General features: G+C 44.7%; 1 protein-coding gene across 2 annotated transcripts; it reads right to left on the bottom strand.

Annotated features, from left to right (window-relative positions):
• Positions 1 to 1686: 1686 nt before the first annotated feature.
• On the bottom strand, positions 1687 to 18608 carry nf2a (NF2, moesin-ezrin-radixin like (MERLIN) tumor suppressor a). Of its 2 annotated transcripts, none has more exons than XM_057033247.1 (16): positions 18328 to 18608; positions 16892 to 17017; positions 16682 to 16804; positions 15075 to 15158; positions 11218 to 11286; positions 10997 to 11079; positions 9391 to 9466; positions 8897 to 9031; positions 8646 to 8720; positions 8412 to 8525; positions 8197 to 8319; positions 7695 to 7912; positions 6383 to 6488; positions 5332 to 5435; positions 4950 to 5109; positions 1687 to 2597 (listed from the first exon to the last, which is right to left on the bottom strand). In XM_057033247.1, the coding sequence occupies exons 1-16, from the start codon at positions 18385 to 18387 to the stop codon at positions 2547 to 2549; spliced, it is 1707 nt and encodes a 568-aa protein (XP_056889227.1). In that variant the 5' UTR covers positions 18388 to 18608; the 3' UTR covers positions 1687 to 2546. The 2 variants fall into 2 exon arrangements, with proteins under 2 accessions (XP_056889227.1, XP_056889226.1); XM_057033246.1 differs by having other exon boundaries at positions 17903 to 18490.
• Positions 18609 to 18833: the final 225 nt, after the last annotated feature.

The following is an 18833-nucleotide window of genomic DNA, read 5'->3' as shown; positions in this document are numbered from 1 at the left end:
GCCACAGATGAATAACCTTCCTGCAGCTGACACGCTTCGCATGGACAGGAGGCGTATTCCCCTCTACACGGTCAGTCTGTCCATTTTTGAGTTTAGCGTCGGCTCATTTGAGAAGTGAAACCAGTCGGACCTTCGGATCCACCTGGAGTATCAAAGGATGCTGATTAAGGTCAGTTGGGGGTGGCGCACAAAGTCTCCACCGCCACAACAAAGCGTCTACTAAAACAGGAAATGCAGTCATTCGACAGGAACAGCAGTAACGATGATGGCATCCATTGATTGATCGCGTTGGATCAAAGCGCACCGCAGAGGACAATGTGCACGTGTGTTAAGCGTGTCCAGGTCGACACACAGGCAGATGTCAGGATACCCTGGAGCAGGTGCAATAAGACAGGAGGGAAGAACCGGACAAACAGGAGGCGCACTTGGTTTATTTTAGTTATTAGGGGTCATTTGTGGGCAGAGGAAGGTGCTGTTCGTGCACGCTGCACCCCCCCCCCCTCCCTGGGAAAGGGGGGGTCAATAAAATGAACCAAAATGTTAAATCATACAGCTGATTTCACCCTCCAACACCGTGGGTTCAGATGACGATGGCTGACATTCACTGTTCTGTTCCTCCTCTTCACAGACATCGGCGGTCCTGACCCCCAACACGCTCGTCACCAGGAGCTTCACAGTCCCCCCCCCCCTCCTCCCTTGACCCCTTGACCCCAGACTTTAGCAGCAAGTCGAAGGTGTTGTTGCTTCTCAGGCAGGGAGTGTCACTGTTGCCCCCAGTGTAAGAGGAGATCTGGAACTCCCGGAGGACTTTCTTTTTTATGCCCCCCCCCCAGAACTCAGAGGGGCCACTGAGACCCCATTTAAATTCTGCCGTTGGAACCTGAACTCAAATGTGAATCCACTACTGTTTCATCTTTAATCTCCATGTGTTTAACAGAACCAGAGTTTGGTCTAAATGAGCTGAAAATGAACTCTGATAACTTGAGTGGTTGAGTTGGTATCATCCCATTATTCTGATGAACGCTTTAAGAATCAATAATGCGGATATTATTCTGGCTTGTCTGTACTTCCCACCCTCAAGTGGGTGTTCAAGTGGCGTTTTCTGATCCCTCCTGTCACCAAATTCGAATAGATCGGCTGAAATTGTTTGGATACGACGGCAACAAGTCAGTGACAGCTGCAGCGTCGCCTCATGAACACATTGTTTTGGGAAATAGAGTAAATAGATAGTCATTCTTTTGGGTGGTCCCCCCCCCCCCACCCACGGAGGCAACACTGATGGAGAAGCTGTCATCCGTTTTGGCAGATGGCCCCCACCGAATGCACCTCTGTCACCGCGGTGACGAGGCGACGGCAGCCATTCTCATGCTGCACCCAGAGGTGACAGAGCTGCCGAGAAGCCCCGACCCCCCCTGACAGAGAGCCACCGGAGATGGCATTAAAATAGTCAATGCAGCGGCACACACACACACACACACACACACACACACGCACACACACACACACACACACACACACACACACACAAATGCTAAGCGACCTGAAAGGAGAAGGGTCCTTCTGGTGTTCGAGGGTGTAATGGGATGTTTGCTGGGGTGGGCAGGAGGAGCCTCTCCACAGCATCAAAGCTGGCACACATCAAAGAGATCAAACGCAATTCTGACACAGCGAACACAGACAAACAAATCAGACCTGAAATTTATTCCACCTTTAAAAAAAGAACACGCACGCATCATTTTAAAGGGGAGAAAAGGTTACAGCGATGTGAATACCTTCATTCTCAGCTTATATATGTTTGCTGTTCTATTCTAACGGCAAAGACTGGATTTGTTTTTCACATTTTAACTTTTTTTTTTGCATTAATTGAATCACAGGCATCAACATGAAACAGGCGCATTTTACAGTCCTCCTCACGCATAAAGAGGGAATAAAATCCTTCATCCAGCTCGGTCCCTTTACGTCGGAGACCCCGAACGACCGCATTTATTCGTTATGAATGTTCCACATGTTAATCACAGCCAACTCGTCACCAAGCCCTAAACGATGGCAGAAAAAGTTGTTAAAAAAAAAAAAAAACATGCATTAGGTGAAAATAAGCAATACATGATATGAGTGAAATAGTGTTAAAAATCAAAGATTGAAACATTCAATATTTTGGTCAGAGTAAAGCAGCAGTATGAAACAGTGTGTTACACTGAATCAATCCAAAGTTCGGATTCAGTGGTTCAGTTACATTTCAGCCTTAACGTAAACAAATACGGGGCCAAAAGAATCTAAAAATAACATCAAATGCATTTTAACCTCCACAAAAATCCACCCAGGCTCCCTTCAACAGTCTTGTCTATCATATTCCCGGCACTCTTATTGTAAACAGGTGTATTCAAACTTCCCACACTATTCCTGCACCTATGTAAACATGTAAACAGGCCCAGCAAGGCAGCGCCTGCTTCCTCTTCACTCCTTTTCCCTGGAACAGCACTAGAAACCGTCGCTGCAGGGCCACTTGCGATGGACCAGGAATGTGAAATCAGCTGCCGCTTCCCGGTTCAGAGCTCCTCAAAGAAGGCCACTCTGGACTTGGTGCTCTGCAGCGTCAGCTGAGGAGGAGATAAGAACACACCCGATAAAGCTGTTTACTGCATCCGTCTGGGATGTAAACGGAGGAGGGACAGCGGACTGCGGAAAAAAAGCTCAAACCCACAGGATTTACCGCACCACGCTCCTGTTAAGTTTGTGAAAAGGGATCATCCTCTGCAACCAGGACAAAGCTAACCCTTCAAATTCAATTAGTTTGATTTATTGGAGAAAAGGCACAAAAAAACATAATTAACCGGCAATCAAAACAGTTTAGGAATATTTACTCAAGCTAACGCTACAGAAAATAAACAGCCCGCAGTTGATTCCCGCATCACTGATATTATATTAAACAAACTATTAAGCTTCATTTTAGCATAATCTTCAGTCCAAAGACTAATTAAATGGTCTGATTAGATGTAATTAGCAGCAGATTATTTAGTATACATTGAGCAATAATTGCTTTTAGCCGAAAGTCTTTGAGCGTTTCACCTGCTTCTGTTCCCTTTTATGCTTGCAGAACTCCAGCTCGCAGATTATTTAGCTTTAATGAGTCCACGATGCTCTTTGAAGGCAGGAAGCTTTGTTAATACCATGTTACTGCAGGAGCTAATGGACGAAGAAAGCTGGAGCTACGAAACGCTCTATTCTAGCAGGGAAGATCAAACAGACGGGGACAGTAGGACGAGCAGACGCTCGCTGCCTCTTGGAGGAAGTACTGCTGATTGTTTCCCTCCTGGGTTCAAATGAACCAGTGATGGATTAATCCAGACCGCTGACTGCACTCTCACCCCGCGGTACAGTTAGCCGGGAGCTGGGCTAATGCAGCGTAATTGAGCACTACTTAAAGAAACTTTCCTTCTGTAGGGAAGAGGGAATTAAAAAGCCTGCCAGTGTAAATATTAGACATAGGACGGTTTGGGAAAACAAGGTTATTTCTGGAGCGTGTGTAGATGGGGGGGGGCTTAAGCAAATCCTGACAGAGTTTAGGTGTGTGGGGGAGGGACGGATTAAAAGGGTGGTGTTTCCAGATCACCTTCTACTGTCCTCGGAATCCTCGACTACACTCAGGACGACCAGCATTTATTGATGTGTGGCGCAGCCGGAAGACGAACGTGATCAAGACAGTCGGGATCAGGTGAAAGAAGCCGAAGGAATAGCCGAGGGGCGGCTTGATCCCTTCCTCTTTAACATCAGGAACGGTTTGGGAAGTTGATTTCTGGTCTTGTCCTCCACAGCTGGATGGGAAGACACCACGTCTACGCGCCGAGAGTTTTAATTGCTAATTGTGCATTGTTGGCTTTGTCCCGCTGGTTCCGAGCTCAAGCGTGAAACTCTGCATTTCAGTCACTGACGTTTCCAAGGGCAGGTGAAGGACGGCGCAGGAAAAGTAGTTCAGCGCTCGGCGGCGTGTGGGTACGAGATCCCCAGAACAAAGTAGGTTACATACACACGGTCCTAGTCACAAGGTTTTTTACTTTGTGTATAAATTAGCCTTCAGTTCCCACATCCTTACCTCCCCTTCTGAGCCCCCCCACCACCCTCTCCATTATGAACAAGATGAATGACGACCACCCCGGCGCCGTTAATCCACCATTTCGGACTTCAGCTCCGCCTGAAGCCAGAGGTGATGCCGTCAGCCCAAATGATAAAACGTCATGATAAAAAACCTCAAACCTGAGTTTCTCTTCATGTCAACAGTGGACATGAAGGAAACCGTTGCCCAATGTGCAAAATGCTGCACTTTTATTAAACTCCAGCGATACCGAAGCGTGGAGATAAATGAGATGAACCTGCCATTTTGTGCCTTGAGAGTCCAAATAAACTTTACTCTAATACCCTCTTTACTGCCTTTGGTCAATCAATTCAGTAATGGCCATCAAGGGAAACATGAATCTAAACATAGTTCAATAGTTCCAGTGCAGATGTTGAAGTTATACGAGGACAAACATTATAGCTGCACAGAGATCTGCTGGATTCAACCAGAAGCCTTTAAAAATGAACACTGGCGCGCTGCGAACCGACGCAATCAATGGATGAGAATCAATATGAAACAGTTAGAAAGGTAAAAGAGAGTGCTGGAGGGGATCCATGCGCGTTGATGGGGATAAATTAGCGGTTAGAATAAAGATCTGCGGGGCATTGAGCTAAAACCTGAAAATCCCATTTCTCTTAAAGGAGCAGAATATTTTAATAGAACTGTGCTTGGCTGTCACCCAGTTACACTGCAACTGGGTTGAAGGACCTCCTTTAGCAATGAATGCTGGAATTTAACTATACACACATGCACACGCGCGCGATGAGGCAACAAATGGGAGTATCGTTCATTCTCTGTGTTGGAAGACGCTGTGAGGAGCTCTGAGCTGAGAAATCACCTTTTTAAAGTTGCTCTGCTTGCTGGTGCCGTGCTCAGTGTTCTGGTTGTGAATGATGTCCAGAGGAGTCTCCCTCTCTTTCAGCTTCAGGCTTTCAATTTCTGTCTTCAGCTCGTTCAGCTGCTCCTGCAGGTGCTTGCTCTTCTCCATGTACTCCACCCTGGACACGGTCACAATGTGTCAGAATGGCTTCAGCTCGTGTTCTCGTTAATCTCCTGCTACTGTAAGAGCAACAGAATCCCTTTGCTAATTAAAGACATTTTCCCGTGTGTGTAGATACAGTGGCCTGTCATTAATAAACCTGGCTGATTAAACAGCACATTAAAAAGGAAAGTTATCCAGCATGACAATAGGCAGAATCAGCTTAGCGACAGCTACTCACTTCTCCTTCTCGATCTCCATGGAGAGGCGTTTCATGTCAGTGTCTTTAAAGTCAAAGCTGAGGTTCTCTCTGCTGAGGCTCAGGTCAGGCGGCAGTCTGGGGGACTAGGAGCAGAGATGGGAGGACAGATTACAGGACAGAAACCTAAAGCCACGAGGCTGAACCCACTAACGGGAGAAAACTAGAGGATAACGGTAGAGCAGGTCCAAGATGGGCTGAATTTTACAACATAATTATAAATATGGAGAGTGTGAGGTCAAACGAGAGAAAATGCTGGATAAAAAAACCCAAACACGTGTGTGTGTCCTGACTGAGGCAGCCCAAAAACACATCGTTTACTTGTGTTGATGCTGGTGTTTGGCTCCAGAAGTGATGAACCTCTGACTGCATTCTTCAGTCGCTCCCTATCGATGGCTCGAATCCCCGTGCACGTGTAAGCAGATTAATGCTGCGTGTGGTGAATGAATGAAATGCAGTGTGTGGGATTTCAGTGCGTGATGCTTTTGTGTAGGCTGCCATACGTGCTATCTGTTATGCAAGTTAACATTCTGTTCTGTATGCAGCATTCCAGAGCTGAGTCTTCATTTCTTCTGCTGTTTATCTCGTCTTCTATAAATACGAAAAGATGCAGATAACAGAAATGATAACGGGAGTCTAAAAGCTGAGGAATTCTACGGCTACATTGATTTATTTATTAGGATCTATGTTATTACACGTATGTTGGGCGTTGGTGATAAATGTATTCCTTATATATGAGCACAGATTTTACTGCTCAGTCGCACAACTTTGGCTTTTATAGTGAGCTCAGGTCCTGTGGTGAAATAAACAGGTTAGATGAAAAGTGGGACCTGTCATTAAAGCTCCGAAACTGTTAAACTTGTCCAAAAAAGCCTTTGGTATAAAAAAAACCCCATTTTGGAAGGTCCCTTCCTGTCCCAGTCCCACCGGGATGTCGTGGTTAGGGCGTTAGTGACAGCGTGGGTTCAAATTAAAGACTTTGCTTGATTGAAATGAGTGGTGTGTGCACGGCGTGCACGCTCTGTTCTGATACCGTGTGGACCGTCCTGCTGGTGATCTCCAGCAGCTTGTTTTTTGCCCTGCGCTCAGACTCCTTGGCTTCCTGTAGGTCCTGTTTCAGCTGCTCAGCCTCTTTGGCTCTGAGGAGTGAACAGACCGATACAGTTATTACATCATCTCCCATCCCTCCAAAGGACACAGAACTACTTCAGCTGAATACAAAATGATCTTACATAATCTGAACTGGTTTACCACAAATCTGGGAATGTCACTTTGTTATTATTGCGGTGATCAATGTATCGCCTCAGAAGACAATAAGTTCTGACTCCATTATTCAACCATCGTATGATATTTATATCCTTGTTATTACATTTCTTTTGATTAGTCAGCAGTTCCGGGTTGATGTGGGGGAGCCGTGTGCCTCGAGGGCTTGAGTGGATGGAGTCATTTACATGTTGAGTGCCACAGGTTTAAATTTCTAGGCTGCAGAGTGCTCATCCAGAAATTGCAGTTGCTGACAAGTGGTTAATGGAGTCTATTTGAAACGATCGTCCAATAAATAGTGAAGTGGAGGCTGTAATGGGGTTATTTTGTAGCCATGCATTCAGTTTTAATGTCAGATTTCTCCGCTGTGATGGATTTATTCATGTATCAGGCTTTACAGGCAGGACAGGAAAGAGTCAAACACAATGTTTGGAAGTACTTCAATCCCTTTAAAATGGCTAAATTGAATGTTTTAGACACTAATTGAACTGATCGCATCCTCAGTACATACTAATTAACGTTGACTGGTCCACTTGCCATCGATCGATATGAGCTTCAAGATTAAAGAACACAAACTGCTGCATCTGGGAATACGGGAATGCTGCAGAGCCAGGGCTCCCTCTCTCTCCTCCTCGCTCTTGCTCTTCTGGAAAAGCAGCGCTGCCATTAGTTCTGTTTCTACCGCTGTGCAAGAACTAAACCTTTAAAATTGAATTATTCAAAACAAGTTAGAAGTTCCAATTCTCCGATCCAGCCCCACAGATGCAGCCGCGGCGCTCGGCTCTGCGCTCGAAGCGTATTGACATACTTTGCTTCTGCCGAGCCTGACTGAGCCGACTGCGGCGGAGTGTTTCGACATTTAGGAGATTAAACGAGGCTTATTGTTGCACAAGCAGTCCAACACTGTGTTTCTGTGCCTTTCAGATATTCAAAAAAAAGAACAAAATGAAAGGATGGAGGATCTTTGGACCCAGGATTCATGGGAGGGTTGACAAAGCTGTAAACCCTGCTTCTGGCAAGAATCATTTATTACTACAGTAGATGGATGGTTGCTCATCCAGGCGCCATCCTCGTCTCCATACCTCCTTTCTGATTCCTCCGCCATCTTGAGGGCCAATATCTCTGCCTCCAGCATCTTTTGCTCCATGAGCCGCCGCTCCTCCTGGCTGCGGATGGCCGTCACTTTAATGCGTTGCATCTCCGTCTCGGCCTCGGCGGCTTTCTGGGCCAGCAGCTTAGCCTCCTCCTCTGCAATCTGGGCTTTTTCAGCCAACAGGTCTGCTGTCTGTTCTGATCGCAGCTAGAGAGGAACGTGGGGGGGAGCAGGTATTGAGAGATGTCAAAAATGGAAGACGGGGTGAAGGAAAGAGCAAACAGAGGGGTGAGAGGGCAGAAAAGAGGCATAAGAACGCGGCAGGAGCGAAAAAGGTTTAAAGGGGTGAGATGCAACAAAGAAGCACCTCGAAAGTTCACAGAAAAACAGAGACTAAAAAGAATCAGTGAAGTAAATTTGTCGTACGCATGTCTGAGACCTGAACACATCCTATTGAAGGTGGGTCTTGAAGTGAGCTGAGCGTATCTTACTAAAGCCTCGTTGGCCATGTGAGCCTCATCCTGCAGCTGAATCAGCCTCCTCTCCAGCTCGTCCCTGGCTCGCTCGGCCTCCTCCCGCAGCTGCTTCTCTCTTTGCAGCCGCTGCCTCTCCACCTGAACGACAGACATTTGGAGCGCGTTCAGGGGAGCCGATCTGCTTTCCTGCCTTCTGAATGATGGCGAACGGCCGCCTTTCCATTGGCTACCTGTTTTCTGGCCCTCTCTTCCCTGGCCTGAGCCTTCATCTGCTGGACCTCCAGCGAGTCCACCCACCGGCGGCGCATAAACAGATCATGGTTCCCAATGCACAGCTGGAGGATCTGCACCGGGGAAAAAGGAAAAAGCGGCCACGAACCGGCTGTGATTATGAATGCTTGCACCACGGCGCTGTTCATTAGCCACATCCAGGCTGCTTCGGCATCTGTTCCAGCACAACTCACCAGCTTGTTGACTCGTAAACGTGATGAGTTGAACTTGAAAACGTTTGTCTTCTTGTCCAGAGGTTTGATGGTAAACTGCACATTTAAGAGACTTTTTTTTATTATCAACAATCATACCAGTGGTTTCTTTCAAAAAACAAACTGCAGATTAAAAAGCATCCTGGAAACCAATGCTGCCTACACAAAACATGCCTCTGTATTATGGTATTAGTCCTGAGAGCAACCATAACAACCAGGAACAACAATCCCACCTCCTTGTCGCTGTAGGAAATATTTCGGATCTCATTCCAGGGGAAGGAGCATTTGGGTGTGAGCCGGTTGTCTGGCTCGTAGATGTGCAGACCCAGTGCGTCCACTCCCAACAGAAGATCCGTTCCCTTTTTATTCTAAAGCACATTAGCAGAGTAAACAGAACATCTATTGACAGAAACGGCTTATGGTGACTGCTTCCCAGAAACGTTTGTTAACATTGAAATCAAGGATTCCAGGCTGACATTTTTGAATGTTTGTCTTTTAAAGAACACACCAGACAAGGTTGGCAAGTTTGCAAGGACTCACTAAACCCAGTGTGCCACCGAGTTGGATTTGTTTTTCTACACAACTGCTGGAGATTCAATTATTTGAAATAACACAGCTATTCTTGCATTTGAGCTCAGAAGAAAATATATGAAAATGGTGAGTCTGTAACTCTGGTACTGGCTTACTGGTAAACACTATATACAGTAGAAAAGCAGCATGGGCTCACCCTGATTAAAAAGTAATTGACGCCATACATGTCCAGGTCCTGAGCTATTTTTAAATACTCCATCTCGGCTTCATCCCTGGTTCAAAAAGGAAGATGAAGAAAGGAAGGGATTGAAGGGGATCCAAGGGAATGGAGGAGAGCGGGGGGGGGAGAAGTACAGCACGAGAGAGATGGGAGATCAGACCTTGTTTGCTGTGCTTTTGTGTCTGGCATTTGTCAGGTTGTGAGATCTATCGAGGCAGCCGAAAAGCTCTTTGTGAGTGTGAAGGTACAAGCGGAACATTGCCACAAAACCACCCTCTTCCCCAACACAGGCTTTACAGGTCAAGACCTTATATGCCAGGATGGAGGACAAATATATCAAACTATTTTCTTCCACTTTTTCTGCTCCCTGGTTGGCAGATGTTTCGTGATTTTGTGGATAAAAATATATCATTTAACAGCCGAGGGGGGAAAAAACAGGACTTTCTTCTACAAAACTTGATTAATAATTTGAGTGCTTGGGACACTGGTAATTAAAGCTTCATCTAAGTTTTAAAAGGCTGGAGACCACTGGGCAAAGAAATAAACTGGGTTTGGATGGTGGATTGATTTGGACTTGTTACTTAAGTGAAATTCAGAAGTGTGTAAAAGTCAATTTTGGAGCTGTGAAAGTTCCATATTAAGGTTGAGGGCATAAACCTCCAAAATCTAATCAGATAATATTTCGCTATTTTCTGAGGTGTGCATGTTTTAATAACTCTAAAATAAAGCCATCCATCATCTACTGCTTTAGCGCCGGGTCACAGGAGGATCAATAAATCACCTATTATTCAGTCTAAGGCCTCGCTTGATCGCTGCATATTCAGCAGCACCACTGGAGCCTGGAGCATCCAGTCTGTCAGGTCAGACAGTGGCAGCCAGGAGTGTCCACAGAGGGCCAGCAGCCCCCTCCTTCAACACCACTGCAGCAGCTAATCAGCTAAATGTTCAAGCTTCAACAAATACTGGGTTCTCTCTATCTCTCCAATTGGAACCGTTATTGATCAGCACCAGTGAGTCAATTACTACTTTAAGTGCTGACTTTAGAAACTAACTTTCCAGCCGCGACCTTTACACCCCCGGGAATAAAACACATCACATTGTTCATTCATTATCATCTGTGTTCAGCTAAGTTACACCTCAACCTGTCTTGAAGCAGGTCAGAACACCCATATTACTTAGATTTAGGCATTTTTGTCCTGGGATGTGAATAAAAAGGCCATTTTTTTCCCTCTAAACAACTAGTTTAGGCCTCCTTCCAGACATGCCCATTTGGCTTATTAATTGCGATGGCAACCTGCGCCAGGTTATTCCTGACCACCAGAAAGCGCTCCAGCACCTGTCATCAGCCCGATGAGTTCTGAATCTGTGTCTAAAAGAAGATGGATGGTCCGGTAAGCTCTGTCAAAGCAGTGTCATCTCCCATTAACACTATTTTAGACGTGTCCCTTTCTGCTGTGACATTAACATCTTTTTTTTTTTTTCCATTAAAAAAATCTCATGGTGCAAAGCAGAAACGGCACAATTTTAGCTGATGAGTGTGGAGCTTCGCATTGGCGTATCAGTGGAGTGCAGCAGTTTTTACCTTGTCCTACCCCTGTGCTCTGCATAGCACGCTGTGATCCTCTCCTCCCACATTTCTGCAGTCATCTGGTACAAGTTAATCACCTGCAATGCACACATGCGCAAAGTCATGCGGGAAAAAACGGGTGCGATGAATTATCGTACGGGTACACGTGTCGACAAACGAGACGGTGTGTAAACATCTTCGCTGGTGAACGCTGAGCACACTTGGCTGTCACTCACTCTCTTTGGCAGCAGCTCCTCCTGAGCCAGGAAGCCAGGTTTGTGGACGCTGGAGTCATAGTCTCCATACTGTAAAATAGAGCACAAGTGGTAAGAGGATTACAATTATTCCAAACTGACTGGCTTCCATCCAATAATGGACCAGAGTCTGGCTCTCCTTGGAGCTGTTGAGGACATGGAATTGTCGGAAAAGTGTCTAAATGAGAGCAGATTTACTAGGCTTGCCTCTATACATTGTAACATGGTCTGATTATGTCATTTACAGTGTATGCTTTACCCTCCTTGGTGCTCTATTTAATTACCTGGACATTGTGGTGGATAAATCTAGCCCTGTGCTAACAATACTACAAAGATGACTGCTGGGATGATGGGTGTGGTTTGATTTACTCCAGCCATTATTTGACCCTTACATTGACCTCTACAGCCAACTACAGAGCTGCAGACTCACAACGAGTGTAGCATGTAAGAGTGGAATACAAAGATGTAGATAAAGGTGATCAGCCAAAGAAAATCACCCAATCTAAGAGTTTCCTTTAGCAGGGATTTGGTTTAACACTTTGGGAGGGGCTCAGAATAAATTAGACTTATGACAACCTGTGTGGTTTGAGTTGTCTAATTCAATATGTTCAATGCGTTATTTTGTTGTGTTGGATCACCTTCATTCAGCTTTAATGGGATTCCATTATTGTGCACAGCATTTCAGCAAACAAAATTTAACAGAGCTGAATTTAATAACCGCAACGACAGACTGGAACACAGTCGAGAAGCAGAGAACCATCTAATTAGCTCCTTTACCTTCTTTTTCAGCTCTGGCTCTCTCTGCTCCTCATCGGTTTGTTTGTAACCGCTGCATAATTGATACAATACAGATGTATAGAGGAACTAAGGCCCAAACTGGGGCTCACACCAACAGTAATGATGCTCTAGAGCTGCTTCTGATTACACATCCATCTTCCAGGTGGTTCAAACAGCCTCAAAATAGCTCTAGAGAGACACTTACTTGTCAATATTTTCAGATAACAATTACCACCAGCGGCGCAGGAGCAAACATTCAATAATGGATTTACTGTGTGGCACAGAGCTCATAGATACACTGACAACAGTAATATAGGTAGCTGACAGCTAAGAAATACAGATATCAAGGTGTTCTTATCATCATGGTGTAAAGGTGTACTCAGTCTGACCAAAATATCACCGATTATTAAGTAAACTGTCAATAGATAATAAACACAATCTGAGGAAGATTATTGTCACCATACATACAAACAGTAGCTTCTTTAAATCCAAAGTTTTTTCCTGATTTTTCTGTTTAAAACTCTGCAAAATATGCAGTTGGATGTCTGTAGTAAACTGAATTTAGCGCTGAGCTGCAAAACTGACGTGCTTTGTTTAACTGAGCCTCATGCTACCTCAAGGGTACGATGGATCCCCCAAAATACCTGACGCATCCCAGCGGGAAACACGTCACCGTGGCGCTGCGTGGCGTCCTGAACCCGCTGCATTTAGTTTGGAGTAAACAGGACTTGTTCCATGGCTGAAAACACATTTTGGAGCGTCACCAGAAGGCAGAAACCAAATTACTGATACCTGGGGATGTTGCGTGGACGGCTTTTTGCTGCTTATTCTGCCTATAGCATGGCGTCAGGAGAACGTCCATCTGAGGCCACCTGTAAAATGTCACACCTCTCCCTGCTCAGCTGGACACGCACCACCGCCGCTTTTGTGGCTGAGGAAGCCCCTCAAGCCACCGTGCCAGAGTGCCTCCGGTCTACACTGTATCCCAGTCTGGATTTTTCAAGCTAATCTCAGTCGACAGCAGGTGCAGTAGCACACATATACGTGCACGGAGCGTGTGCACCTGATTCGATGATTGGAGGGGGAGGATGTCGATAAGAAGCTACAATCAGGGCAACCTGTGATTAAGGCTTGCAGGCAGACCACCCATTATGGTGTAATGAGACCTTATATTTGTGTCGAAGGTCCTGAAAACAAAGCTGAACTCTAAGAGCTTTAAAAATGCTCGCTGAAAGAATCCATTCCTACCCTACTTGATTCATGCGCTCTGGAACTTAAACGATAAGCAGAATTGATGGATTCCTCCATTTGTGTGTGTTTGCGTGAATGTCGGGATTCTATAAAACCTTGGTGCTGCCCGGAGCTTCCCTGTTGAGTTGTGCTTGTTAGTATTTTGGCTGCTGAGTGCATCGGTACAAAGTCTGACAAAAGCCTCTCAGCAGCTGCGCTACCTAACAAGTGCCTGTCTCATTTTAACCAGACCCACGATGGCTCTAATCAAGGTGGACTGCTGATTAAATAAAAACTTTTTGCTGCCAAAAAAGCTTTCTCCCCCTCTCTGTGTCATATTTTGTGAAAAATGTTTGTCAGGCTCCTTTGCTTCATCCATGCAGGCTGTTTTTTTTCAAACTCAGCCTGATAAATTGGCACCAGAAAGGTGATTTAAACCTTTGACATAAAGCTCCGGTCTCACTAGGCCTCTTCTGCCTGTCAAAGAAATAAATCTACACCTCGCTCGTCCCAACCTTTTCACGAGATTTTCAAAGAGAAGAGATCTATCAACCAAAACGACTTGCGTCTCTGGAGGCTAATTAACGACATTTCAACCCGTGGAGCCGTTTCTGTGGGTTTAGAGTCATGTTTGAGCAGGATATACACTATCAATACACAACTCAGGGTACACAAAGAGCATCCGTCTGTCTTTAGTTTTACAGGTAATACAAGAAACATAGAGAAAATGAACCATCATCGGCCACAAAGGCCAGACACAAACCTAAAAAAAACAGGTGTAATCCAGCAGCGTGCAGTGGAGGACAGAACTGGACCGTGCTCGACATTTTGGAGCACTCTTCAGGGAAGGACAGAGCAGACTGTTCTTAAGAGAATTCGACACAAAAGGCTGGTAAGAGTGAAAATGTGACTGTGGGATGAATGGAGAGGACACGGTGTCAAACAGGAGGATCCCTCTCAGCCTCAGATGGTACAACCCTCTGATTATTTTCAGCTGAAAACGACACTCAAATTTAACAAGCACTTGAATTTTGACTTACTCCCTCTCACCTTAACCCTAAGAACATCGGAAAAAAGAGCCTTTCTCCCTGTTCTATGTAGACTAAGTTTATAATACTGCCGACATAAAATATAATCTTAGAGTCAATTGATTGAATAATGGCTGTTTTTCTTTCTGTGGAACATTGTGTCACCGTGCCCGTTTAACCTGGTGATTAAATATCATCACTTCATCATCTTATTACATTAGTCATTTGTGTGGCAGAGCCATAATTAACATATGGATTAGTGAGCCAGAGGTGTGAGTGCTAAGACCCAGCGACCTTTGACAACCCCGGTCCAAAAGACAACCTAAAAATAACCTAAAAACTGTGTTTGAAGCTGTCCACGTTCAGACAACAGTCAGCGGGAATTACAGCATTAATTATGCAGGACTTTTAGAATTAAAGGGAAACCAAATTATAAATAAAACCTTGGCAAATCCTTTTAGACATAAAGGGTCAATTTTGAGCCGGGTCGACAAGCTTGTCAGTGTCGTATGTTAACTTTGACCTCACATTTCAATATTAAAGATGTTTTATTTATGTTTGCATGGATGTGACGCTTCAAAATGTTTACTACGAGCGAGTAATCAGCGAGTAATCTGTTTACATGTAAACACAGTCAAATGATCATAGCTTTATAAAAGGTCCGACTGCACCGATATGACCTCTGTCACATAACATTTCTCTTCCAAATATGATGGCAAAGATGAGTAAACCAGTAAGGAACCCAGTGGCGAAGGTAGGATGATGGACGAATGATTATATGGAAGCTCAAAAATGTGCAATGACCTTGGCGTGGACAGCGTAGGAGGCCAACAGCACGGAGGCCTCTGGTGGACAGTGGACCTCCTCCTCAAGGATCTTCTTCTTCACCTGAGGAGTAGGAAAACGCAACCTTTCACCCTCAGATCAACAGAACATTTTCTTTGCTGTTAGTTGTTGAAGCAACACTTGTTTAATTTATTGTGCGTCTATATTTTAAACATACGGAGGGTGTCTTTTATGTGAGAAGGGGAACATCCTGGAGAACGTTAATGACCGTACACCAGCGCAACGGTGCCTCTCCGAAGTCAAGATGGAGGGTTTTAAAATTCAAGTCACCACACTGGGACCTATTAGCCACTGCCTCAGGAACTGCTGCAGTATAGCCCAAGCCAAGATTATAAAATAAAACGGTCAGTCAGAACAGCGTAAAACAACAGGAATCTGAGTCCACGATGAAATTTACTGGAGTTCACTCAAGTGACTGAACGTGCTCCGGTTAACCGGAACGGCCAGTTCTAGGTCCTGGACTCCAGGTTGCAGCAAGCAGGTCATGGACAACAGAAGAAACATCCTCCTCTTTAACAAGCTCCCTGTGGGGCTTTCTGAGGCACCTGTCATCATCTCTGGACCACAGTCTCCACATCTCCTTCCACAAAGGTGGACAGAAAACCTGCAGTGATAGTAGGGCTCTAACTCGATGCTTTGATTCTTATCATTTTGAAAGTCAGTCAGGCAGTCTCCCCCCCTTCTGAACTAACCACGGTGTGGAACCAGAGGTGACAGTCTCCAATCAGGGCAGACACTCGGGCTGCAATCTGCTTTACAAATGAAGCCGGGTTGTTATCGAGATCGCTGGTCCAGATGATGGAGACGTACATGTGTCTGTTAGGGGGAGCGATCGAACAGGCACAGGGGGCATATGCTTGGAGGAGGCACGCTTGTATCAGGGTCGGTGATCAGTTCTGATAACTACTAATCCAGCTGTCATGCCTGCGACACAATCGGAGCAGGGGCCTGCTCTCTACGGAGCTCTAAGAGCAAAGAATATATAAAAAAGGCGACAGGCGATACATCAAAATTCGTCTCCCTCAGTCTCTACGAATTGGCTGTGCAGGCTTTCCGAACACTTTCTTCCCAACTACCTTAGTAGAAGAATGTTTTCAATCTGGAGTAGATTACTGCCCCTATACAAAAACGTGCACCACTGTCCCATCTCACATGTCATCAACCGGGCCATTTACTGAATCCAAACAGGCTACCGGTAATTGGTAACTGATAACTGTGGTGGGTTTGGATTGGATTATGAGTTACAAATCCCAATTCTTGTGAGGGGACCAGCCCTGGAATTCCCTGGAGAGTATTGGGCGGAGAGAAAGGCCGCTGGTAATACGCTGCACAATGATTCCACATGACTGCACACAATAAGCTCAGGACAAAGTATATTGGACAGCGTTCGTCTGCTGGATGCCATGTCAGAAGCTCTATACGCACGTGCCCCCTGTAGGCACAGGGATGGAACAGCAAGGTAGCCCAAAATGGCTACTTTGGCCACGGGAATATTTATTTAGATTGTGGAAGAGGGCATTAAACCTGTATCAGTTATGATTATACCAATACGATGAGTTATTTACCTGCAGAAAGAAAAGATGCTGAGTGATATCTTGCACCAGCTCCTCTTCAGCATTCTCTGGGTAAAATTTGGCCAGGAAGTTGAATGTAATTGGCTCCTCCTTTGGTACCTCCTGATCCAAAACCTATAATGAAACCAAGATAATACAGTTTGAGCAACGTATTTTATTCTCATGTTACTACATGAAAAAAAAAAAAAGCAAAGCACTTGCCTTTTTATCCATCTTCAGCCACGCCACAGTATCTTTGATGTTGTACCGGAGTCCAAAAAACCACGTCTCCCTCAGTCCCAGAGTTCGGCACACCAGGTCAAAAAGATCTTTTCCCTTCCATTTCACCTACAGAACAAAACAACCAGAAATTGGCACAAGTTGGACAATATTGGCAGGAAAATTCCCTTTCCCTCTCTGCCCAAATTTGACATAATAACATTTCATCATAAGCTCAATCTCCCTGTTCAAAGCCTCTCCTGCTCTCGACATCCTGTGACGGAGAATATCAGACACACAAACCTTTTTTAGAGCGCTTTTTAAGCGCTTTCATCTCAAAACCTGAAGTAACTCAAGGTGCTATTCCAGGTTGGTCTGGGAAACCGCAAACGGGATGTGCATTTTTGCCCATATTCACATTAAAAGGCTACTTCCAAAACCTATAATTTGCACAATTGCCATCATACAGTACCACACCACCACACAGAGAAAATTGAAACCCTCAACATCAAGTTGCTGTGTATGTAATTACCAATAATATGATGCCAGTCCTCTTTTAAAAATACAGTGGCTGCAGTCTGCAAGTGGGTGCTTTTCTGTTCTCCGTCATTTTCAAATGAATCGTGTGCTACACCCAAAATAAATAAAGAAGGCCAAAAAAATACATGCAGGCATTGATCATTGTTTGTTTGAAATTCCCTCTTTTCTTTTACCAAGCATTGGGGGAAATGATGATTCTAAAACCAACATATAACCAGAGAAATGGATGGCCCATATTCCTGAATACACGATTACTTGCTGCCACCTTGTGTCCAAAGGTGGATTTTAACACTTTTCCCACGTATTGTTGCCAAGAAACTCTGCATCTTCAGACACATATAGTTGTTATGAGTACAGGAGCCTCAACATACTTAGTGTCACATCAGAATTCATCACACTATCAGTGAGTAAGCTTCCAGATCTGGTTGCATTTGCTTTAAATTGAATGAGTTAATTCAAAGAAATCACACACACCTCACAGCTGAACTCCATGTCTGACTCCATCGTGCAGATCCTGACGTTGAAGTTCCTGGACTGTTTTCTCAACAGTGAATTTAATCCCATTTTCCCTGCTAACACGCTTGCCATCGCGAACACTTCCTAATTGAACCCCACAACTCTTAGAAGTGGTTCATGAGGGCAAACCGCATTTTGGATCGTAAACACTACGGCGTAGACAGCCGATGGCTCACTTATTTATCAAATGATCGCAAGTGGCATGCTTAACAAGTTATACGGAGCTTTCGTATGTATTTCCTTAGTTTATTAGTGCCTCTTACACACTAATTTCATTTACGAAAGCCTGACAGTATTAACCTGATACTGTCACTATCCAATGCTACCCGCTAACTTAACTCAGTTAGCTAACTAACAATACGTATCCAATAAGAATCTTTGACCTGATATTGGTTAATGTGATCATCTTCGTGTCCGACGGTATATAATTTAAATTTATCCATTCAGGGGTTGTTTAAAAGTAGGATATAACATTGGAACTGCGCTCCAGGAGCAACTTAATCTCCTGCCAATGTTGCTAATGATTTGTTAGCGATCCCTTCCCAAAAGAAGGACGATGCTGCATTCACGGACATCAGTACTGCCCGAAAAACACCCAGGTGACACCAAAAAAAGCCTTCCCTGACATTAAAATAGAGTTTCATAATTCAGACTGAACAAATCGTCTAAAATTGTTTTAATCATATTGTTTTACAAACAAACAATGATGAAATTATTCAGTTGGGAAGTTGACCAGTTTCCATTTGATTTTTTTTTTTGCGAAGATTTCAGCCACTTAATCCAGTCTGTCTTTGGATATTTATTAGCCGCTGATAAATTCTAACTTTAGTATCTCAGAGTGGAGCACATTATCTATTTGGTCATTTATAAATTAACAATATAATAACAG

The sequence above is a fragment of the Takifugu flavidus genome, chromosome 5, assembly GCF_003711565.1.
Source record: "Takifugu flavidus isolate HTHZ2018 chromosome 5, ASM371156v2, whole genome shotgun sequence".
NCBI classification, from domain to species: domain Eukaryota; kingdom Metazoa; phylum Chordata; class Actinopteri; order Tetraodontiformes; family Tetraodontidae; genus Takifugu; species Takifugu flavidus.
Note: the sequence above shows the minus strand (reverse complement) of the source record. Positions and strands in the feature narration are given on the sequence as shown.

What these genes read in the sequence shown, in the direction of transcription:
- nf2a (XM_057033246.1), bottom strand. Translation starts at nt 18,016, where the DNA reads ATGGCAAGCGTGTTAGCAGGGAAAATGGGATTAAATTCACTGTTGAGA. An exon ending in TCAATTACTTTTTAATCAGG is followed by an intron (nt 9,032 to 9,390) that starts GTGAGCCCATGC and finishes AATGTGCTTTAG; the next exon opens with AATAAAAAGGGAACGGATCT. An exon ending in TTTCCTACAGCGACAAGGAG is followed by an intron (nt 8,721 to 8,896) that starts GTGGGATTGTTG and finishes TTAAATGTGCAG; the next exon opens with TTTACCATCAAACCTCTGGA.